Genomic DNA, 25760 nt, shown 5'->3' on the forward strand with positions numbered 1-25760 from the left:
CACACAGTGCACAGTAAGTGTTGGCTATTAATATCATCATTATAGTATAACTTTAAAATATATAACCTACAGCATTAATATCAACAGCCATGGAGGCAGCAGTCAAGAAATCAAGACACATTGCATTGGGCAAATCCGCTGCAAAGGACCTCTTTAAAGTGCTGAAAAGCAAAGATGTCACCCTGAATACTAAGGTGCACCTGACCTAAGCCATGGTATCTTCAATTGCATCACACGCATGTGAAAGCTGGACAACGAATAAGGAAGACCGAAGAAGAACTGACGCCTTTGAGTTGTGCTGTTGGTGAAGAATACTGAATATACCATGGACTGCCAAAAGAATGCACAGATTTGTCTTGGAAGAAGTACAACCAGAATGCTCCTTAGAAGCAAGGATGGCGAGACTGCATCTTACATACTTTGGACATGCTGTCAGGAGGGATCAGTCCACGGAGAAGGACATCATGCTTGGCAGAGTACAGGGTCAGCAGAAAAGAGGATGACCCTCAACAAGGTGGACTGGCACAGTGGCTGAAACAATGAGCTCAAGCGTAACAACGACTGTAAGGATGGTGCAGGACCGGGCAGTGTTTCGTTCTATTGTGCTTGGGGTCACTATGAGTCGGAACCCACTCGACAGCACTTAACAACAATGACAAAGCATTAATGGAAAAATAAGAAAGGCCAGAAAGTCACTACAGCAGCCTCTTATTGTAAGCCAACACTACTGAAGCTTGGCCACAGAGCTTTGAGACAATCATTATGAATTACATTCAACTTTTTATAGCATTCACAGGAAAACCAACAACAAATATCTGAGCATCTACCATATGTCAGGTACTGTTTTAGGCACTGAGGATGTAGCAGTCAACAAACAGCAAAAACCTCTGCCCTCTTGGAGCTTACATTCTAGTGAAAACATCATTAAAATACCTAATTTACATTTTCTGACCCCATGGGAGAATTTTACAATATCTATGGGACTCAAGAGTAGACAACATGTAGCAGGTTTAGCAAATCAATCATTCCACTGAATAACTGGATTGGACCTGCTAAAATGTTGAAGGAAAAAGCAAATCACTATGCATACAAAAATCAACAAGTATCTGAGCACCTACTATGTGCCAGTGTACCACTTTTTAATTCCTCTTATGTCACCAGAACATTGCAGCTAGGTAGTAATAAAAAGCGTATGTCATGAGAAAACTTGGAAATTAGTATTAGTCTTTGTTTCTAATCTTAGAGGAAACTTCTGCAATTTAACAGACTATATATAAAAAAAGGAGTAACTCTTGGGTGACCATCAAGGATCTCTACCTTTAAGCAAAACATTCTTTCTGCCAGTCCCAGACTGTAGGACTACATGCTATATGCTGGATTATTGGGATGATTATAATTTTTCTCATTTTGAGATTATTAAAACAAACTGCGTGATCAGGGAAATGGTTTGCACTGGCAAACAAAGCTAATGAAAGAGGGTGGAGTGATTTCAATAACAGTCAACAATTTTATCAAGTAATCATCAATTTCTAGTTTTAATGTTGGTAAATTATCAATTTCTAGTTTTAATGTTGGTAAATTTACAAGGCATAAAATTGACAAAAGAATAAAATTCCTAACAGGTTTTCTGAATTTGAATTTCACTTGCCACCTACTGTATATGAAATTAAACCCAGAAAAAAAGCACTGTAAAAATAAAAAGGAGTAAGTATATCCATACGATGGAATACTACTCATCCATACAAAAGAATGAAGTACTGATTCATTCTATAATGAATGAGGTCCAAAATACTATGCTAAGTGAAAGAAGCCACACACAAAAGGCCATGTAACTGTATGATTCCATTTATATGAAATATCCAGAGTAGGCAAATCCATAGAAATAGAAAGTATATTTGTGCTTAGGAGGGTGGGGGTGGCAGGTTGGGGAACAAAATGGGAAGTGACTACCAATAGGTAGAGAGTTTCTTTTTAGGGTGGGTGAAAATGTTCTGGAATTAGATAGTGGTAATGGTTGCATAACTTTGTAAACATAATAAAAACCACTGAATTGTAACCCTGAAAAGGATGAATATCACGATATAAATTATATCTCATTTAAAAGTATATATCTGTATATGGGCCTATATATACAAGTATAAAAAATTTCTTATTGTAAATTCTGGCCTTTCAATATGATATCTACTTACCAGTTGAAGTTTTGATATTGTTTCTTCAAGATCTTGCATTTCACAGAGTTTTCTTTTAATCTCTTTCTAGGAATAAAAAAGCGTATTAATACACGGCTGGTGAGAACGTAAAATGGTGAACTGCTGTGGAAAACAGTCTGGCTGTTCCACAAATAATTAAACACAGAGTTACCATATGACACAGGAACTCCACTCCTAGGCATATCTCAAAAGAAATGAAAACGTTAAGTCCACGCAAAAGTGTGTACATAAATGCTTATAGCAGCACTAGTCCTAGTAGCTTCAAGGTAGAAACAATGCAAATGTCCATCAGTGGAGGAACGGATAAACGAAATGTGGTAAGTACATACAAATGCATTACATTTGGCCATGAAAAGGAATGAAGTACTGATATATGCTATAACATGGATAGACCTTGAAAACATTATGCTAAGTGAAAACATTCAGTCACAAAAAAACTACATACTGTATGATTCCATTCATATGAAAGCCCGGAACAGGGAAATTTATAGAGACAGAAAGTAGACTCGTGGTTGCTTAGGGATGGGAGTGGATGGGGAGCGGAGGGATGATAGATAAATGGTACAGGGTTCTTTCTGAGGCGATGAGAATGTTCTAAAATTGACTGGGACCAAAGGAGGGCTGGGATGTGATAATGTCTGCACAACTCCACACAATATACTAAATATATGCACAATATACTAAATACAGGCACAATATACTAAAAAACAGTGAATTATATACTTTAAATGGGTAAACTGTATGGTATGCGAATTATATCTCAATAAAGCTGTTAAACAAAAAGCCTATTAGGTAAATACCTAAAGTCTAAGAATACTTACCACCAAGTCATAATGCAGATGAGGTAATTTTTTGAGGGGTTCATGTTCCCCCTCACCAGTGAGGCAGATCTAAGGTTTCAGCCCTAACACTCAATTTCAAGGAGGAGGAGGCAAAGTTGAGGCTTATCTTTAATCTCCTGGTATCCTGAATATTCCTAGGGATCTATTTGTAACATCTGAAACAACTGGGCAACTCGGAAATCATTTTTTGCCTGGATACTTGTAGGACTTTTCTTGAGCCTTGATTTTTAGGATACATCTTATGGCATTATCATTTCCTGATTTTCCTATCCTACTTGTTTTCTCCCTATCTGCCATTACCAACCTGGATCCCCTGTACTACAAGTAAAAGAGCAGAATGACAAGGCTAAGATATTACCTTGTTTTCTTGTATCCACTCTCATAAGAATCTTTTATTGAACCAAGTTGTCATTCCTGAGCATTGTCAACGGGATATGAGGAGCAGTATTTAGTATATTACGTGTATAGCATAGAACAGGCTGAGATGCAAAAGGAAGGAGACGAGATATAGGAGTGTTGCAATGAAACTAAAACCACAAAAACAGAATTAAAACCACACTGAGTGAAGGTTAACACTGCAAAAAATCAGTTCAGTGATGCAGAGCAGACATCTTCAAACTGGGTTATACCTACCTCTGGGATAACATGAAAACTTTCTAAGTGACATGTAAAACTACAGTATGTACACAGTTTTAAGCAATCAACACCTAGATCCTTAACTTGGCTATATAAAATCGTTGCCACCAAGTCAATTCCTACTCATGGTGATCCCATGGGTTACAGAGCAGAACTGAGCTCCATGGGTTTTCTTGGCTACAATCTTTACAGTAGCAGATTGCCAGCCCTTTCTTCTGTGGCACAGCTGAGTGGGTTTGAACTGCCAACCTTCTGGTTAGTAGTCAAGCACAAACTATTTGCACTACCCAGGAACCTTCTTAGCTATGTAAAACCAAACCCACTGCCGTCAAGTCAAATCTGACTCATAGCGACCCTATAGGACAGAGTAGAACTGCCCCATAGAGTTTCCAAGGAGCAGCTAGTGGATTCAAACTGCTGACCTTTTGGTTAGCTGTCGAGCTCTTAAGCACTATGCCACCAGGGTTCCTCTTGGCTATGCAGCACTCCTTAAAAATGATCTACCTAACAACATGCTTATGGTCTCGGCATCATGTGAATTCTCCTTTCCCACCTTGTCATTTACAACTGCCTTTCTCTCACTTATCAAAAAAAAAAAAAAAAAAAAACAGGCATACATCTCACTTATGCCATAATGGCACACTGTCTTTAAATACAAAGAAAACTTTTGGAGCACCAGAAAAAAAAAATAATCTGAAATGTTGGGGCTGCATGAAGCCTTTAATTGAAACACTATTTCCTCCTATTATATCTAATTAAGAGAAATACTTCCAATGTAATTTTACTTTTTAATAATTATCAACATTTGTGGTATATTTGTCATTCACTAGTTACTAATAACTGTAATGATAGCACTATTCAGAGGAAAATCTTAACACTTTGAACTTTATAATCACAGAAATTCTTGGAAAAAAATTCAATTTACACCTATTTTTAATGCGAACAGATCAAAAAAAGATATCCATGCCTAAAAACATATTACGATGGAATAAAATTTTGTGGGGGAGTAAAATGGAAATAGGATTTCAAGGAAAGGTGGGAAATATAGAAAACATCTGACTGTTAAGAAAGAACTCAGTCATGTTATGTACCGTTCTAAAAGGATAATCCACCACCCACTGCTGTCGAGTCAATTCCAACTCATAGCGACCCCATGGGGTTTCCAAGGCTGTAAATTTCTACTGAAGCAAACTGCCACATCTTTCTCCTGGGGAGCTGCTGGTGATTTCAAACTGCCCACCTCACGGTTAGCAGTTGATTGCTTTAAACACTGAGCCATCTGGGCTCCTTAAAAGGACAATGAAGAGTATCAAATTGCCACTAAAATCTGACACTTAGATTACACTGGCTATATTTAAAAGAACAATAGGTCAGTTTTACTTTAAGATGTCAATATTTACAAAGACTGGAAATTATATCCTTTGCATCTATTTAAACTTAAAGATGAAAATGTTAGCTATCAAATTAAAAATGGATGTACCTAGTTTTGAAAAATAGCTTTTCTGAAGGGAAGCACAAAGCGACAGAGAGAACAAACTCCGAAGCTTTCCCGTAACGCAGGGATAAAAGGACAGAGATGAACAAACATCCTAAAAGAAAAGAAGATAAAGTCTGGAGATCTAGCCAAGAATAGGTGTGCTTCAGAAAGACACCTAAACAATTAGAACAAATGCAACTATTTAAAGGTGTAAACATTTTAGAAAAAGTTGAATTACCACCCCCCGCCCCAAAAAACAAGACTCAAGTACAGATGTCCAAAAGGCTCAAGTTCACTATGTCCTAGGAGAATTAACGAACATCCCCACAACCAAGATGTACCATTACCTTTGCTTCTCCAATTTCTTTATCGGCAGTCTCAAGCACTTGTTCTTTATGTCTTTCCAACTGCTGTGCTAACTGGTCTATTTCCGTTAATTCCTGGCAGAGTTTTTCATTTTTGTTACTTAAATGAACAACTTCAGTAGTGACTGTTTCCTTGGTTTCCATAAGCTCTTGTATATGCTTCTCCAGGTCTTTATTAGCTTGCTGAAGAAAGTCAACCTACATTGAATTTGTAATTCGTTAAGGTATATGAATTGGAATATTATCCTAAATCATGAACTTTTAAACAATATTCCAAAAATACATTTTAAAAGATATCAAAAATTTAAGTCACAGCTGTTTTACTTGCAAATTTACATTGTTCTGATTTGCTAAACTGACAATGTGTAGTTTGGATAAAAACATATATTCATTGGGTTTGATTTCCAAGCATAAAAGAAAGGATATTTAAGAAACTTGCATGCACTTTCTCCCAACACAGAGTTCTGAAAATATGACAAGAATATCACTGATATTACTCTAGACTGTTCTGTCCATAAAATAGCCACTAGCAGCTACTAAACACTTAAAATGTGGCTAGTCCAAATTATATGAAATATAGTATGTCAAATATAATTTGTGAATGTATCACACGAAGAAAAAGTGAATTACTACTAAAAATCAATATTAAAAAAGATAATATACACACAGGATCACAAAGACAATACAAAACAAAAAAAGAATGTAAAATATGTCACTAACAATTGTTAATATTGATTACATGTTGAAATGATAATATTCTTGATACACTGGAATAAATAAAACACATTATTAAGATTAATTTTCCCTGTTGCTTTTACTTTTTAAAATCAGGCTCCTAGAAAATTTAAAATTACATACGTGGCTTATATCACATTTCTATCGAACAGTATTGCTCTAAAGCTACCAGTTAGTATTTCTGACATGCTCTGTTCTGGCTGCAGCCTAGGCAGCAAAAGTTCTCAAGTTCACAATTATGCTTTAGTGAGCACCTCTGCTCTCTTACCCTTAGGTCAAATGAATGGCAAGGGAATCTACTACATAGGTAGAAATGCACTATACATTTCACTTTTTACATTTTGTAAAAATCTTTTTCTCATTATAAAAGAAATGTACATTTACAAAATTTTTTAAAGTAAAGAGAGCCATAAATAATATCCCATCACTCAAAGATAAACTTTATTAGTATATTTTGGTTATTCTCTTCCAATGCTTTCTATCTGAGTGTATCTACACATTTTTAAAAAGCAAATTTAAGATCATATTTTACCTACGGTTTATTCTCCTCTTTTAAATATTTAACATTAAGATATGTATATGTTCCTGATATTAAACATTCTTCAAAAATATGATTTTTCAATAGCCATACTCTAAAATATGTAACCATTCCTTTATTTCTGAAAATTTTGACTCTAGCAAATTTTCCTCAGTACAAATAATACCTCATTAACAACCTTGCCACTTTTTAAAACCCACAGATCATTACAACACTAAGATTTTACATACTCAGTGAAAGAATTATAAAAGTCATTACCTGAACATTTAAATGAGCAATAAGCTTCTCGTTGGTTTTATTTCTACTCTCCAGAGTGAGAATATCAGGGCAGCGACCACCATCCAATGCCATTGACAGCCGTTCTATCTCTTGTTCTCTTAGCTCAATCTGGATACACAAAGTGGAACTATCATTTTAAAAAATGTGATTTTGAACCCATATGAGTAACACCGGACTAACAATTATTTGGCCATACTTTCATTTTTTCTTATGTCCTACAATGTATACAATAGACTCATATATGTACCTACATACACATAGAATTATGAAATGCACACATACAGAGCAAAAGTAAACAACACAGAAAATGACAACAGAAGTACTGTCAACATAGCTTTCTGAAGCATTTTTACTGACTACATTCTTTAATTCAATAATTTGTGGATTTTCTTCCTCCTCTAGGATTAGGCAATGTTTATACCTACATACATGCTCAAGTACTGGAACTGAGTCCCAACTACCTCAGTGCCTGGTGAAATAAACTGGAATAAAGGAATGACTATCACACTAAGAAAAGTCAGTTATTACTGAAACTCAACATTAAAAAAAGATAAACTGAGGTGAACTGAACTAGATATATACTACTTAGAAAACAATAGATATAAGCAAAAAGATCACTATGAACCATGAATTCACACTAATTCGCATGCAAGAATTCACAAAAACCCACACATTTTCAAGCTCTGGTTTTCTTTTCCAAAAAAATTAAAAGTAAAAACCAAGCATTCAAAGCACCAAACAATTACTGAGCACAGTACTAGGTATACAATGATGAATAAAACATGGCACCTGACCTCGCAGAACACAGAGCTCTGCAGGGAAAACTAGCAGGTAAATCAGTAATTATATACAGCAGGGTGCTAAATGACAGAATAAAGGAAATTGGTAACTGGCACTAAAGTAATTTAGGGAATGAAGCAATTTACTCTGCATGGTACATTAGTGTTTGTGGAAATCAGTGACGGTCTTACCAAAGAAATACGTCCAAAAAAGTTATAAATATACCCAAAAAGGCCATAAGGAGAAGAAAGGAGGGCTATTCCAGGCAGGGACACAGAAGCATAAAACAGTAAGAAATGTTTGAGGGAGGAGAAACAGTGCAGTATGCTAGATCCTAAAGTGCAAGGGAACTAGTGGTTGGAGATTAGTCTGAAGAATTAGGCAGGAACTAATTCTAAGCATTGAACACCTTGCTAAGGAGCTCAACCTTTGTGAAACAAAGAGGTTTGTTTGTTTTGAATAAAAAAAAAATGACACGATCTGAGTTTTTGAAGGACTACTCTGGACCAAGGATGGATTTGATGGGAATAAAGCCAGAGGCAGGGAAACTAGGGTACAGTGGGTTCCCTTATGCAGCCTTTCTGGGTCTGGGTTTGCAACCCACCTAAGATGATTGACCAGGTTGCAATCCTGCTAGGAAAACCCCATCTTGAAATTGAGGAGAAGTTTCCCTATATAAATGGCCAATCCCAGAGAGGTTTTGGAGGCCTCCTGATCAAAAAGCGCTGGCAGGGGAGCACACCCTTTGAACACGGGATCCTGTGCTAAGAACCTCACATGCGTGGTAAAGAGCTGTACACGGGTAAAGCGCTGTAACACTGAGCCAGCAGTAACAATGAAGACCAGCTTGTATACCAGACCGGGCCCAGTGGCAGAAGAAAGCAGTGGCGTGAGGCTAGCAGATGCCTAGACAACCCTGTGTAGGGGTCTGCCTAAAGCAGGGCAGAGCCAGTGGTGCAAGGCCCAGTAGCAAACATGTGTGGACTCTGGGCAGCATGGTGGGAGCTGTGCAGGGCTCAGGCAGTATGGCAGCCTGAGGCCTGGAAGCTGTGGTGGTACAAAGCCAGGACCTAAATTGCTGTGCACCTGCTGAGTCTTGAGCCACAGTTCGCTTGCCCAGTGACATAAAAATGGACATCAGTTTTGGGGGAGGGTAAACGGGTCCCATTTGAGATGTAAGCAGGTTCCTCTACTATAAAATGGATCATACATAGTGGGGAAGGGAGCCTGGTTCACTATAAATCTGCTCCTATTGTTTACCATTTGCTTTCTATAAATAATAAGGGCTTTCATCTGTAAACACTTTGTGAGTGTCTTGTGTGTACGGTTCAATTATACTGGATGAACATAGCACCCATGGAGTGGTTGATGCCACTGAGTGGAATCCTTATCCTAGCAGTCTTACTGCTGCTTGAAATATTTAATCAATCTCTATGTGCAACGCAGAGACCTGTTATAGGAATCTGTACAAGAGATGATCAAGACCTGAAATAAAACAATGGTATGAGGTTTAACAAAATAAATAAATTTAAGAAGTATTCAGGTAGGAGAACTGACAGAATGTGGTGAACAGTATGTGAAGAGAAGAGAACAAGGTCTAAAAAGGCTCCAGAATGTAGGCTTGGGCAGATGGTGATACTACCAACTAAGGTAGAGAATAAAAAAAAAAAAAACAAATTAGAGGATGAAAAATAGATGTGAGGAAGAAGGTAGGCTCGGTACTAGGCCCATGAGTCCAAAGAGCCTCCATCTAAGTGGTAATGCCTGTATGAAGTTGGATACATGGGTCTGAACCTCAGCAGAGAGGTTTGGGAGTCGTTAATATACAGACATTATTTTAAACCAAGAGAGTAGATGAGGCCACCTGAGAAAACATAGGGAGAAGAGAGTCAAAGGCAGAATTCTGGGAAAGAGTAATGTTTCAAGGAGCACGCAGGGAAAGAAAAGCAGAGGATAAATGATAAGAGGCAAAAAAAAAAAAATAGGAAAATTAAAGAAAATGAAGTCATAGAAAAGCCTCAAAGAGAAATGATCAATAATGTCAAATACCACAGAGTAGGTTAAAGAAAATAAAGGCTAAAAGTATCCTTTGGATTTAGTGAGTAATGTCACTGGTGACATTAACTAGAACAACTGATGCAGTGGGAGGCACAAGCCAGACTGTAACAGGTTAAAGAATGAACAGGAGGAGAAGAAGTGGAAACAGAAGTAGCGACACTAGGTGAGACCACTCTTTAGAAAAGTTTGCATGAGGGGAGAAGAAGCCATTAACAAGAGGGACAGGTAGTTAAAAGAGATTTTTTTAAATGGATGTTAAGGATGACAACAATAGTATCTCCTCAAAGGACTATCATGAAGATTAAAAGAATAACTGTAAAGTGGCTATATGCGTTTGGTAAAGAAAGAAAAAGAGTTGGTTAAGGGGAACAGAGGAAATGCGGTGGACCAAGCACAGGTAGGAAGATTTAGACTTAGATGGGAAGAACACCACCGTACCCACGAGTCTTAGGGAGAGCATGAGTGTGAATACTGGTAATTTTAAAGGTAAGAGATAGGAAGTTTAGTCAAGACGATGTCCTGAGAAAAGGGTATAATAAGTTGGGGAAAGAGCTTGAATAAAATAGCAAAATTTGAAATGTGCTGGGAAAAAAAAAAAAAAAAAAAACCAGGAAAAACAAAAAACCCCAACTAAATAAACTCAAGTTAAAAATATAATTGATAGAAAGCGAGAAGGCTCCAGGGATTGGACAGGACTATAAGATAAAAAATGATACTGGTGAGGAGTGAGGTTCTTGGCTCAAGTAGACACATGAGGCTGTGTGGGCAGCTCCTGTTTGGAGGGGAGATGAAAAGGCAGAGGGGGACAGGACCTGGCTGAACGGACACGGGGAATACGGGTGGAGAGAAGGAGAGTGCTGTCTCATTAGGGGGAGGGCAGCTAGGAGTATATAACAAGGCGTATATAACTTTGTATGAGAGACTGACTTGATTTGTAAACTTTCACTTAAAGGACAATTAAAAAAAAAAAAAAAGAGTAGGTTCAACTAAGATCAATAACCACTACAAATTGGAGTTGGTGGTTTCAATCAGAATTCTCAGGCAATTTTCTCCAAATACCTCAAACACCTAACAGAGATGGTAAGCACTGGTTAGTTTATGTTCATCAAGTACTTTGAAAAAATGCAGTGAAAGTGTCGATTATGAAGTGGAAAAACACCAATTATACTCAACTCATGTGCATAATGATATTTTCAACATCTCATAAAGAAAGGTTTTTGGGTTACTGTATTACTGTTCCTTTTAAGTAAATTTTTATCCAAATAATCTTCAAAGTACTTTACAAACTTAACAGTTACACCAATACATAAACTACATCTACATTTATATGTGCAGATTCACTTCACTCCAAAAAATGCAGTCATGTGCAGAAAATGAAAAATGTGTTACCCAATTTAAACTCCAGTAAGCATATTAAGAAAAACGGCCTGTAATTACTCAAATCGGAATTTAGCCAAGACACTGACAGGAGGCATGAAAGCACAGAGCTCGTTACCGTTATGAACGCTAACTCTGCTTCTCCTGATTCCCCTGCTTTCGTCAGAAAACTTATGAGGTACTAGTGCTTACAGTAAAAGCACACACAAGATACAGCAACAGGGAGGAGTAACTTCCAAAGGCTTAAGCTGGAAATGACAAAATCTTTAACCAATTAAGAGTAAGAAAATTATAAAGAATACTACTATAAAACATAGCACACTTTAATAAATACCTCCTAAGACAGAAACAATAACTTGGTTGTAAAATTATGCTAAGGGGAATGCAAGATTCACCTAGAGGAAAAACAAAACAAAACGAAGGAAAAACTACTGTTTACTTCAATGCATAATGGACAGAATGGACTACGGCAATCTAAAGCCATCCAAGCCACTTCAGCTATTAATGCTATTAACAAACTTATGAAAAAGATAAAAGTTGTATAAAAAACCAGAAGATAATATCAAATGTAACCCAATTATATTTACGATCACCATCTCAATCCCTACTATGCACGTAAATAAAAATCCTACCTGCTTGTTATAATCTCTCACTCCATTTTCCATTGCTGCTAACTTTTCTTGTAACTGGCAGACTTCCTGTTGAAGTTCCTGAATCCTGAAACACATTTATAACTCATGTGAGTATCGTTTTGTTAAGAAATACAAAATGACAAGAAACGAAACTAGATGCATTCTTTTATAAAGTCTCTATGTTCTGCTTCTCAATGAGGTATGAGGTGCTGTGTCAAAGGGCTCCAAAGTCTCAGCATTTTAAACAGTGTATCTCCTGTTGTTGTTGTTAGGTGCCGTCAAATCGGTTCCGACCCATAGCGGCCCTATGCACAACAGAACGAAACACTGCCCGGTCCTGCGCCATCCTTACAATCATTATGCTTGAGCTCTTGTTGCAGCCACTGCGTCAATCCACCTCGTTGAGGGTCTTCCTCTTTTCCGCTGACCCTGTACTCTGCCAAGCATGACGTCCTTCTCCAGGGACTCATCCCTCCTGACATGTCCAAAGTATGTAAGACTCAGTCTTGCCATCCTTGCCTCTAAGGAGCATTCTGGCTGCACTTCTTCCAAGACAGATCTGTGCATTCTTTTGGCAGTCCATGGTATAGTCAATATTCTTCGCCAACACCATAATTCAAAGGAGTCAACTCTTCTTCGGTCTTCCTTATTCATTGTCCAGCTTTCACATGCATATGATGTCATTGAAAATACCATAGCTTGGATCAGGCGCACCTTAGTCTTCAGGGTGACATCTTTGCTCTTCAACACTTTGAAGAGGTCCTTTGCAGCAGATTTGCCCAATGCAATGTGTCTTTTGATTTGTGGACTGCTGCTTCCATGGCTGTTGAGTGTGGATTCAAGTAAAATGAAATCCTTGACAACTTCAATCTTTTCTCCGTTTATCATGATGTTGCTCATTGGTCCAGCTGTGAAGATTTCTGTTCTTTATGCTGAGGTGCAGTCCATACTGAAGGCTGTGGTCTTTGATCTTCATTAGTAAGTGCTTCGAGTCCTCTTCACTTTCAGCAAGCAAGGCTGTGTCATCTGCATAACTCAGGTTGTTAATGAGCCTTCCTCCAATCCTGATGCCCTGTTCTTCTTCATATAGTCCAGCTTCTCATATTATTTGTTTAGCATACAGATTAAATAGGTATGGTCAAAGAATACAGCCCTGACGTACACCTTTCCTGACTTTAAAACAATCAGTATCCCCTTGTCCTGTCCAAACAACTGCCTCTTGATGTATGTAAAGGTTCCTCACGAGCACAATTAAGTGTTCTGGAATTCCCATTCTTCGCAATGTGTGTATCTCCTAGGAGAGTTAATTTTAGAAGAATAAAAACTGAGTGGGAAAAGAATTTGAAACTCATATACATCATGCAATAAAATACCTACCATCTTAGTTATCTAGTGCTGATATGACAGAAATATCACAAATGGGTGGCTTTAACAGACAGAAATTTTCTCACAGATTAAGAGGCCAAAAGCCCAAACTCAGGGCCCTGGCTCTACGGGAAGACCTTTTCTCTCTGTTGGCTCTAGAGGAAAGTCCTTGTATCTTTTAGTTTCTGCTCCTGGGTGATCTTCCTGTGACTTGGCATCTCTCTTCCCCCATTTCTGCTTGTTGCTTGCTTTTAATCTCTTTCATATTTCAAAAGAGACTAACTCAAGATACACCCCATACTAATACTGTTTCATTCATATTACAAAGATAATCATTCCTGAATGGGATTATAACTACAGGCACAGAGGCTAGGATTTACAACACATACTGTGGAGCGGTCGGCAGGCGGGGGCGGCGGGGGGCGGGGCCGGATGCAGTTCAATCCATAACACCTACTATCCCATTCTGATATAACAGTGAAATAATAAGTAATAAGGATTCCTCTAAAATATCGCCTTACTTGATGATGAAATTAAATATCAAAGCAACTCTATAACAACCAGAACATAATTAAAAAGAATGTTGACCATTATGAAAAATGTAACTAATGTCACTGAACAATTTGTGTACAAACTATCAAACAGGAACGTACCTTGCTGAGCAAACTTTCACTGAAGACAACTGGAAAGGGTTTGAGCTTTTTCTTGCACTGAAAAACCATAAACCCATTGCTGTCAAGTCAATTCCAATTCACAGAGACCCTATAGGACAGAGTAGAACTGCCCCATAGGGTTTCCGCAAAGTGCCTGGTGGATTCGAACTGCCAAACTTTTGGTTAGCACCCGAACTCTTAACCACTGTGCCACCAGCATTTCCTCTTGCACTAAACTAAAAACCAACCAAACCCACTGCCCTGAGTCGATTCCGACTCATAGCAACCCTATAGGACACAGTAGGACTGAGCTCACAGAGTTTCCAAGGAGCACCTGGTGGATTAAAATGCCGACCTTTTTGGTTAGCAGCCATATCTCTTAACCACTAGGCCACCAGGGTGTCCCTTGGTCTAAAGTAAGGCTAAATAAAGTAAGGCTAAATAAGAGCTGTAGGCACCTATCCTGACTTACCTATAAATTCGACTTAAAGACCCAGGAAAGGATCTTGTTTGTAACCCGGGGACTGCCGGTACTTAATGAGGGCCTGTGCAAGGTGCTGTGCTAAGCACTGAGGACATAGCAGTGATGACAAAGCCATAGCTGATTCAGTAATCAATTAACTAAAGCCAACAGAAAATTATTCAGTGCACCTGTTATCAGCCACTTGCAGGAGGTCTGCAATATAAGGGTCATCTGGCTGAGGAACTGGATATGAAGTGACTTCAGAAGGAGGAACTGGTTCGTCAATTTGCATACGCTGGCGCCTGAAAGCAATACTTCTTTTCTTGCCACCTAAAACAATAAGTGTATATACTAAAAAATTAAGAAAAAATAAAATAATGCATTGTCTTAGAATTAAATACAGAAGATAACTTCTTTTTAATAAAGTATGTCTCTAGCTCATGTTGTTAGGTGCCATCAAGTCAGTTCTGACGCATAGAGACCCTATGTACAGAAGAACTGAACGCTGCCTGGTCCTGTGCCTTCCTCACAATCACTGCTATGTTTGAACCTATTGTTGCAGCCACTGTGTCAATTCATCTTGTTGAGGGTCTTCTGTTTTTTTGCTGACCCTCTACTTTACCAAGCATGATGTCCTTCTCTAGGGACTGGTCCCTCCTGATAACATCTTCACAGTACTTGAGACGAAGTCTTGTCATCCTTGCTTTTAAGGAGCATTCTGGCTGTATTTCTTCCAAGACAAATTTGTTTGTCCTCCTGCAAGTCCACAGTATACTCGATATTCTTCACCAGCACCATAATTCAAAGGCATCAGTTCTTCTTTGGTTTTCCTTATTCATTGTCCAGCTTTCACATGCATATGAGGCAACTGAAAATACCATGGCTCGGGTCAGGTGCACCTTACTCCTTAAAGTGACATCTTTGCTTTTTAACACTTTAAAGGGGACTTTTGCAGAAATTTGCCCAATGCAATGTGTCATTTAATTTCTTGACTGCTGCTTCCATAAGTGTTGATTGTGGATCCAAGTAAAATAAAACCCTTGACAACTTCAATATTTTCTCCATTTTTTCAATGCATTGCTTATTGGTCCAGTTGTGAGGATTTCTGTTTTCTTTATGTTGAGGTATAATCAATACTGAAGGCTGTAATTTTTGATCTTCATCAGTAAGTGCTTTAAGTAGTCTTCATTTTTAGCAGTTGTGTCATCTGCATATTGTAGGCTGTTGAGTCTTCCTCCAATCTTGATGCCACATTTTTCTTTAGATAGTCCAGCTTCTAGGATTATTTGCTCACCATAGAGATTGAATAAGTATGGTGAGGGATACAACCCTGACACACACCTTTTTTAACTGAAACTACTCAGTATCCCCTTGTTCTGTTCAAGTGGCTTCCTCTTGGTCTAAGTACAGGTTTCTTATGAGCAGAATGAAGTGTTCTGCAAGGCTTTATATATGTCATCTTGCCAGCATGGTTTCTGCTGAGTAGTCAAGAGCTTAGTCTTACTGGTTCTCCTTTGTAGGTGACTTTTTGTTTATTCCTGGCTGTTCTCAAGATTCTATCTTTGTCTTTGGTTTTGACAAGTTTGATTATAACATGTCTTTGCAACTTTCTTTTGGGATCTACCCTGTGTGGGGTTCATTGAGCTTCTTGGATACCTATCTTCTCATCTTTCATGATAACAGGGAAATTTTCTGCCAGCAAATCTTCAACGATTCTTATTTTTCCTGTTATCCTCCCCAGTTCTGGTACTCCAATCACTTGTAGTTTTCTCCTCTTGATAGTGTCCCACATAATTTTTAAGCTTTCTTCATTTTCTTAAATTCTTTTTTCTGATTTTACAGTGAAGTGTTCTGAATTCCCTTTCTTTGCAATGTTATCTATAATTTGTTATGATCCACATGATCAAATGCCTTTGCATAGTCAATAAAACAAAGGTAAACACCTTTTTGCTCTCAGCCAAGATCCATCTGACATTAGCAATGATATGCCTCACTCCACAGCCTCTTCTGAATCCAGCTTGTATTTCTGGCAGTTCCTTATCGATGTACTGCTGCAACCACTTTTGAATGATCTTCACCAAAATTTTACTTGCCTGTGATATTATCAATATTGTTTGATAATTTCCACACTCTGTTGGATCACCTTTCTTTCTAATGGGCACAGATATGGATCTCTTGCAGTCGGTTGGCCAGGTAGCTGTCTTCCAAATTTCTTGGCATAGAGGAGTGCTAGCTCACATTTACCTGTCCATAAAATATTTTCTCCCTCACATGTAAATTACCCACCTTCATCTTTCACTGAACAGTGCATTCCTGAAAGCTTCAAGAAGACATGGTTATAAGAAAGGTTTTATTTGCCTGAATGCTTGGCTCATATGCCAGAATTTACTCTGTTTGTCCCCTAGATGGGGACCAGATGTTAGAAAAATTAAAAGCTCAGTGGGCCTGTGGTGTTCTCTATTATGAGCTCAAGATATCATCACTAACAGAAAACTGCCAAATGCAGAGCCTAAAGCAGTCAGAACTAAAATACACACACTTATTCTAGTGTCAAAAGTTCAGATGACTGAAATTTTAACTAGTAAAAGTAGTATGTAATGGAATGTCATCAGTAATAAAAATCATTTTATAATCGGAATCAGTAGGGAATGTTTTCTTACCCTTAAAAGCAGCAAAAGTAATTTTTTTTTTTTTAAATGTATAGACATATCCTGTGTTGGTCCAAACCAAATGGATAATTTACCTCTTTAAGTATCTAACGAAAGTTAGAAGTGTACTTGAACAATCAGAAGATTCACATGAACAACATAACCTACAACTTTGTCATTAGAATCCTAACAAATTTTGTATAATGTAGTCCCCGGATTACCAACAAGTTCCGTTCTTAAGTCTGTCTTTAAGTTGAATTCGTACATAAATTATAACAATTAGGTATGGTTCATATCTCATGTCAGTTACTCAAATGTTTGTCTTAGTATACAGCACGTAGTGCACCCTTCTATGCATAAAAAACATTAAAGAAACACTTTCAGATACACTAAGCCATCTTTAACATAGTAATACAGTAATAATAATAATAATGTTTTGCTGCATGTTGCAAAGTACCACTTGTTCATTATTAGGAACCATTGTATGTATCTCAAATTTTTAATTTAATAGGCTTATGGTGGTTGGTTCGTAACTATGGATTGTAAATAAGTCAGACATTCACAGCCTGGGGATTGCCTGTACTCCTAGCTCTCATTTTAAGGATGAAGAAACTGAGTCAAAAGTATTCAAATGATCTGCTTACAGTTATACACCTACACAAAAGTAATCTTTCCTTCTGGATTTTTCCTCCCTTACCTCCTGGTTTTCTTCCTCAGTTGCTCCTTCTCAGTTTCTTTCAAAGACCTTCTTCCACCAGTCTTAAATGCCAATTTCCCTAGGTTCCATTTTGGGTTCTGCTCTCTTTCCAATCTACACAATCTTATTAGCTATTCCTATCACACCATGACTGATGAGTCCCAAATCTGAATCTCCATCTGGGACCACACTTCTGAGAACAGATTCACATACATATTCCACTGCTTACCAGAAATCACAACATGAATGTCCCATGGATACAGCATCCTCAACATACCCAAAAGTGGACTCTTGCTCTGCTTCCCACATTCTCTATCTTGAAAAATAACACCATCATCCACCCATTTATTTACTGGAAACAGAAATCTGAGAATTCCTCTACTTTCCAAATCTACCACATTCAGTCATAAATTTCTATTTATCACACTTCCTGAATCTCTCTTGAATGTGTCCCATTCTTTCCTCAGAAAATCTGGTTATTCTCTTTCTGGGCTTAATCTTCTAGTTACTTCTGAGATTTTCTCCCCCTTTTCTGTCTTTGGCTCACAATCTCTCTCTCCATCTTATTTCCTGTCAACTCAAATTCCAATGATTTTTCCCACATCCTGGCCTCATAGTTCCTAATCCCTCAAACTCTCATGAGTTTCCTCTCTACTCAGGTTTAGGCTCAAGGTAACATGACTATGCTTTAGGCTTTGTCATCATTCACAATTGTGCCAGATTCTAGATCTTCATATCTGAAATTCCATTCTGACTATAATCTTCATTCCAACCAAATTACTTTTGGGTCTTGCCATTCCCTTTAGTTCCTCAGTCTCTATCCAGTCTCATAATCTAGTAACCTTCTATGCCTCACTTCCATAATCTTGACCCCATGGTTCAGAAATCTCAATGATGCTGTCACTCAACAATACTGTAGATTCCTCTGCCAACCCATGACTGGGCAACCACCAACACTGGATATGCCCTATCATTTCTTTTTTTTTTCAGAACTGCTGAGCACAAAACCAAAAAATAAACTATAAAAGCACATATTTCCAAATTTTTCTTTAATGTCTATGGGTTAGCTTTATAACAAATAAATAACAATAGGAAAAAAAAAAAAGAATTAAATACACAATTAGGGAAATAAAACTCTGTCATTGAAGTTAGACCACTTTTATCTAAAACCAAACAAGCCTACTGTCGTCAAGTTGATTCTGACTCACAGAGACCCTGTAGGACAGAACAGAACTGTCCCATAGGGTTTCCAAGGCCATAAATCTAAACTGAAGCTGACTGTCCCATTTTTCTCCCAAGGAACAGCTGGTGGGCTCGAACTGCGGATTTTTGGTTAGCAGCCAACCTTTGACTACTGCACCGCCAGGGCTCCTGTACATGTAACTAAGAAGCTGCTGTTACATATACTTTTATACAGATGCACTGTATGAAATACTATCTGGATCTTCAAATGTAAATAAGAAGTTTATGTGACTATCCAAATATATCTTTTCAAACACTGAACTCTAAGCAAGAAAACCCTAAGTCCTATTTCAGTCAACAGTTTTAGCAGCTTTAAAAGATTAAACTTTTTTTTTTTTTTTTTTTAAGAAATACTTACCTGGAGTTTGTACTACTGCCTGCAAATTCTTTTCTTGAAGTAGCTGTATTTTTTCATCCTTAGCTTTGCTCTCTTTTTCCAAAAGTTTGAGCTTATGAACGTACTGGTTATTTAGAAATTTCAGGTCACCTGTTTCACTTGTACACTTCTTCAGTGCAGCTTTCAACTCTTAAAAAAGATCCAAAGACTATTTTGAAGATTAAGAAATCTATGAGGTTGTCCCACTTCATAAAGCAGAAAAGTTTCATCAATTTGAAAGGTTCCACCTGATTCTTATGCATGCTTTGTTTGAAAGCCTATTTACCTTCTCCATTATTAACAAAATTGGAAATAAGTCACTAAGCACAAAAGGGGATTATATTTTTCTACTGCTCAATGAGCCTACTATAAATCACAGCTTTCAATCTAGTAAACTGGGTATGAAGTGAAGGGATTATGAATTCATGCCAGGTATTAGAGCTTTCTACTGAATGGAAGGAAATTTTATAAATAAGATTGCCATATAACTAACCTTTTCCCAGTATCTTTGAAATCATCCTAGTCTACCTTCTAGCTAAAAGACCAGCTATTAAAGAATCAGAGTGATACCTGGCTTTCACCTTTACCATTCTTATTTTCAGTAGGAGAAAAGCAAAAGTTGTTCAAGAACATTTCTTCAATTTCAGCATATAATATTTTACATAATAATTTTAACTCTAAAAATTTAATGCACATATAGTGTGGACAAATATAGCTAAGGAATACACATTCATATTCCTTCTCAGGAATTCTTCAACACACCTTAGAGTAGTTCAGGAGCTATTAGCAGAAGGACTGGCACATTTTCTAATCAATGCTTTTAAACTTAGACTTTAGCCTTACCTACTGCATCTTGCTTAGTATGGGCACATCATCAGGAAAGACCAATCACTAGAAAATGACGTAATGTTTGGTAAAGTAGAAGGTCAGTGAAAACAAGGAATACCCTCAGTGAGATGGATTGCCACAATGGGTTCAAATATATCAAAGATCATGAAGACGGCACAGAACCTAGCAACATTTCATTCTGTTATACATAAGTCACCATGAGCTGGAGCCAACTTCATGGCAAGTAATAACACCACCACATATAAAACAAAATTTTGCATTAAAAAAATTACCAATTTCATTTACCTTTAGTTTTTTGGCCTGATTGTTCTCTTAGTTTCATTAATTCCAGGTATAATTCATTATTTTCCCTGCACAATCTTGCATTTTCAACTTTATAGGGTTCCAAAACAAAATCAAAATTGGCACTTTCTTTTTCAGCTTTCACAGCAGATAATTTTGATTTCCGAAGGCTCTCTGTTGTATGAACTAGGTCACTGAAATTAAAGAACAGAAAATGTAAACACAAGGAAGTATTCCATTAACTTTCTAGTAACTAAAAACAGATTTCTAAACAAGGCTAAAATATGTTGTTTATGACAAATGAGCCCAAATCTTAAAAAGATTAAAAAAAAATTTTTTTAAAGAATACTAGTACTGTTTTACGGTACCAGCAAGTTCTCAAAATTTTCTCAAAACAAGGTTAAAAGTTATAAAATATACACATACGAAATCATCTGAATCTCCCTTCTCACTCATTTACCACGTCTAGTCACCTGATGTAGTGGAATCTGTGAAATTTATTTGCTCATTCAGCATATATTTATATATAGGGTCACTATGACTCAGAATCAACTCTAAGGCAACAGGGGTGTTTTTTTTTTTTTTGGTGTATATGCTAATCATTAGGGGTACAACAATGAATAGGAATCAGTCCTTGCCTCCAAGAACACAGACCACTGGAATCTTCACTCAGTAAGTATTTATTGAGCAGGGACCACTGTCATGGAGCTTATTAGTCTACTGACAGTTTATTAAACAGTTATTATTTCAGTGCCTTCTAGGTGTCTAGCCCTGTTATAGATCTAGCAACAACAAACTCAAAGTCTTGGTCTCATGGAGTTTACTTTCTAAAGGAAAGACAAAAACAAGTTTCCAGTAATGATAAGCAGTTAAGCTAAGACGTACCAGATGTGACAGAGTCGTGTAGGGCATATAAACTTAGAAGCTAACCACACACAAGGGCAAAGGAAGAGCACGAGGAGAAAGGGGCTTTACAAGCAGACAGAACAGCACGTTAAAGAGTGCATGGTATGTTTAGGAACCTTCAAGTAGTTTGATACATGTCAGATGGAGCTGCAGATAGAGGAAGGGCTTAGATCATGAAGGGTTTAGGAGGCCATATTAAAGATCACAAAATAACTTTTATCCATTCTTTCCTTTCCATCGTCATTGCTTATAATCCTATTCAAAAATCTCCTAAGGAATTTCTCTGCTGCAGTCTCAAACCATTCCAGTATAGCTCTTATAGGGGAAAAAAAAAAAAATCACAAAGAACCTTCGGTAACCTGTAATAGCTGAAGTAATGACCAACAACATATTAAAAAAAACCCACTGCTGTCAAGTCGATTCCGACTCAATAGCAACCCTATAGGACAGGGTAGAACTGCCCCAAATGGCTTCCAAGGAGCACCTGGTGGATTCAAACCGCTGACCTTTTGGTTAGCAGCCGTAGGTCTTAACCACTATACTACCAGGGTTTCTCACAACATATTAGAGAACCATTATTAATATAATAGTAACTAAAGACCAGTGAGCAGACACAGAACTTAAGGGAAGACTGTCCCCCGACTATATTAGAAAACTACAAGTTAAAAAAGTACAATTCTCTTCACAGAGAAAACACTCAGAAATGTATACTCTTGAAGAATGAGGACCTCCCCGCCCTTGGGTTCTGCAATGTGGAGGTCTTAAATTGATGACAGACAGGGGAGTAGGATCTAAGGGAGACCAGGTGAGCTCTAGACAACTTACGAACTTTTCAAAAATCTAACCATTTCTTTACTAAAGGATGAAGTTCAATCACAAACAAACAGGATTAAGAAATATTTAGATTTAGAATTGTATTTTTGTCTTTACCTGAAAAGTTTTTCTACCAAAGGTAAGCACTCTACTGTCAGAGTCTGGCGGTATCCCAATTGATCCAGTCTTTTCCTAATATTAACATACTTTCTTTCTGCAGCAGTAGTCATCTTGTCTTCCAAAACCAGTTTTATTCACTTCAAAAAATTAAAGTCCTAAAAGAGATGAGTAAAACACCATTATATTTTTACAGTTATATTTTATTATAGCTATTATTAAAAGAAAAGATTCTTTCAATATGAAGTAATTATTTGTTTCTCTTCAGGTAGGTAGCCTTGTAGAACATTTACAGTGATTTAAATCCAATGTTTATATTTGTGATCACTATGAGTCGGAACAGACTCAACGGTACCTAACAACAACATGATATTCACGTAAAAAAAAACCCATCGCAATCAACTTGATTCCAACTCAAGTGACCCTACAGGACACAGCAGAACTGCCCCATAGGGTTTCCAAGGAGCACCTAGTGGGTTTGAACTGCAGACCTTTTGGTTAGCAGCAGCAGTTCTTAACCACTATGCCACGAGGGCTTCCCAATATTCATGTTACTGCATTAAAATAAATATCTTTCCATAAACCTAAATATAAAAGCTAAAGCAATAAAGCTTCTAGAAGAAAACAAAGAATACTTTCCCAAGTATGAGGTAAACAGAATTCTTAAAGAGGTTTCTTTTAAAAGCATGAAACAGGTGTTCTGTTGTATATCCTCTCAACAACACCAAAGAAGATAAATTATAAAAAAAATTAAAATGTGAAAGAAATAATTTTTAAAAAGCACAAAACAAAATTTAATAAACTGTACTTGATCAAAATTAAAAACATCTGCTCATCAAAATATTTCATTAAAAAAGAAAATGCAAACCACAGAGTGGGAGAAAATACTCAAAATATCTGACAAAAAATTCCTATATGGAATATAGAAACAACTCTTATTATGATTACTTTTTTTACTGGGTGCCATCATATGGGCTCCGACCATAGTGACCTTAAAGGTATCAGAATGAAATGTTTTCTGACCCTGTGTCATCTGTACAATCATTGCTATGTTTGAGCCCATTGGCTGCAGCCACTGTGAACATCCAAAAGAACTCCTACAACTCTACAATAATGAGACAAACAACCCAAAAAGAAAACGAGCCAAAGGCTTGACTGGGCACCTGGCAAAAGGTATTTGAAGAGAATAAACATGAAAAGGTACTAAACACCATTAGTAAACAGGGAAATAACAAATTAAAACCACAATGAGATGCAATTTCGCCCCCTCTAAAACAAAAACAAAACAAAAAAACCCATTGCTGTGGAATCCTTTCTGACTCACAGTGAGAGTAGAACTGCCCATAGGGTTTCCAAAGAGTGGCTGATGGGATCAAACCATCCACCTTTTGGTTAGCAGCTAAGCTCTTAACCAAGGCTCCCATCCCCTATAGAATGGCTAAAATTAAAAGGACTAACAACACCAAATGTTAGCAAGGATGTAGAACAACTACAACCCCAACACAGTGCTGATACCCCAATCCCACTGCTGTCGAGTCAATTCTGACTCATAGCAACCTTACAGGACAGAGTAGAACTGCCCCACAGGGTTTCCAAGGAGCGCCTGGCGGATTCGAACTGCTGACCTTCTGGTTAGCAGCCGTAGCACTTAACCACTACGCTACCAGGGTTTCCACAGTGCTGACAGGAGTGTGAAATCCTGTTGGAAAAAGTCTGACAGTTTCTTATAAACTTACTTCTGCCTATTATTTCTATTCCTGTTTACCCAAGGAAATGGAAACAAATGTCCACAAAAAGACTTTACAAGAATGACTATAGTAGCCCCTAACTGAAAACAATCTAAATATCCATCAGCAGCAGAATCAGCAAGCAAACTATGATACATTCATACAATGTAATACTACTCAGGAATAAAAAGGAAAGAACTACACAATTCCCGCCAATGACACGGATGAATCTCAAAAACACTTGAGCAAAAGAAGCCAAACACAAAAGAGTATATATGTATGATTCCATTTATATGAAGTTCAAGAACAGACAAAATTAATCTATGGGGATAGAAATTAGAACAGTTGCCACCGGAGGGCTGGAGAAGTGACTGGGAGGGTTAAGAGGCAACTTTCTAGGTAATGAAAAGATGAAAATATTGCATATATTAATTAGAGGAGTGGTTACACAGGTGTATATATTTATCAAAACTTTTCAAATGGTACACTTGAGATTTGAGCATTTCACCATGGAAATTGTACTTCAATTAAAAAATACAAACACACAAGTGTCTCTGTACGTATTTTTATCCTTGTCTATTTTAACACTTAATATTTCCACCACTTGTCTTACTGTGGTAGCCCTGTGTGTTGCTGTGATGCTGGAGCTGTGTCACTGTTAATTCAAATACCAGCAAGGTCACCTATGATGGACAGGATCCAGCAGAGCTTCCAGACTAAGACAGGCTAGGAAGAAGGGCTTCACTATCTATTTCTAAAAAAATTGGCCAGTGAAAACTTTATGAATAGCAGCAGAACACTGTCTGCTATAGTGCTGGAAGACAAGCCCCTCAAGTTGGAAAGCATTCAAAATATGACTGGGGAAGAGCTGCCTCCTCTAAGTAGAGTTGACCTTAATCACATGGATGGAGTAAAACTCTGGGACCTACATTTGCTGACATGGCAAGACTCAAGATGAGAAGAAACATCCATTAATAATTGGAAGATGGAATGTACAAAATATGAATCTAGGAAAACCAGAAGTTGTCAAAAGTGAAATGGAATGCATAAAGAATGATATCCTAGGCATTAATGAGCTGAAATGGACTGGTATTGGCCATTCTAAATCAGACAATCATATGGTCTACTATGCTGGGAATGGCAAGTTGAAGAGGAAGGCATCCCATGCATTGTCAAAAAGAACATTTCAAGATCCATCACAAAATATAAAGCTGTCAGTGATAGGATAATATCCCTATGCCTAGGAAGAAGGCCAATTAGTATGACTATTATGCACATGTATGTACTAACTACTAATGCCAAAGAAGAAGAAACTGAAGATTTTCACCAACTTGTACAGTCTGAAATTGATCAAACATGCAATCAAGATGCACTGATAATTATTGGTTGGAAACAAAGAAGGATCAGTAGTTGAAAAGTACGGCCTTGGCGATAGAAACAACAATGGAGACTGCATGATGGAATTTTACAAGACCAATACTTATTCACTGGAAATATCTTTTCTCAACAACATAAGCGGTGACTACACACATGGACCTGGCCAGATGGAATATACAGGAATCAAATCAACTACATTTGTGGAAAGAGATGATAGAGAAACTCAGTATCATCAAACAGAACAGCCCGACTGGGGAACAGACAATCAAAATCGCTCATATGCAAGTTCAAGATGAAGATGAAGAAAATTAAACCA

General features: G+C 37.5%; 1 protein-coding gene across 5 annotated transcripts in view; it reads right to left on the reverse strand.

Moving 5' to 3' along the window:
- CEP135 (centrosomal protein 135) overlaps positions 1-25760 on the reverse strand; it is a 92762-nt gene that overhangs the window by 61410 nt on the left and 5592 nt on the right. For 4 of the 5 annotated variants that reach the window (XR_010322098.1, XM_064285769.1, XM_003415888.4 and 1 more), the window contains exons 2-9: positions 22341-22498; positions 20508-20698; positions 19356-19523; positions 14599-14740; positions 11930-12014; positions 7062-7190; positions 5513-5728; positions 2190-2255 (exon numbers count right to left, since the gene is read on the reverse strand). Coding sequence is in view for 4 of the 5 variants with exons in the window: in XM_064285769.1 (XP_064141839.1) it covers positions 2190-2255; positions 5513-5728; positions 7062-7190; positions 11930-12014; positions 14599-14740; positions 19356-19523; positions 20508-20698; positions 22341-22453 (1110 nt within the window). In the remaining variant the exon portion in view is untranslated. Of the gene's footprint in view, positions 1-2189; positions 2256-5512; positions 5729-7061; positions 7191-11929; positions 12015-14598; positions 14741-19355; positions 19543-20507; positions 20699-22340; positions 22499-25760 lie in introns of those variants that run through there. The other variant, XM_064285770.1, reaches the window with a different exon arrangement.

The sequence above is a fragment of the Loxodonta africana genome, chromosome 5 (assembly GCF_030014295.1).
Source record: "Loxodonta africana isolate mLoxAfr1 chromosome 5, mLoxAfr1.hap2, whole genome shotgun sequence".
NCBI classification, from domain to species: domain Eukaryota; kingdom Metazoa; phylum Chordata; class Mammalia; order Proboscidea; family Elephantidae; genus Loxodonta; species Loxodonta africana.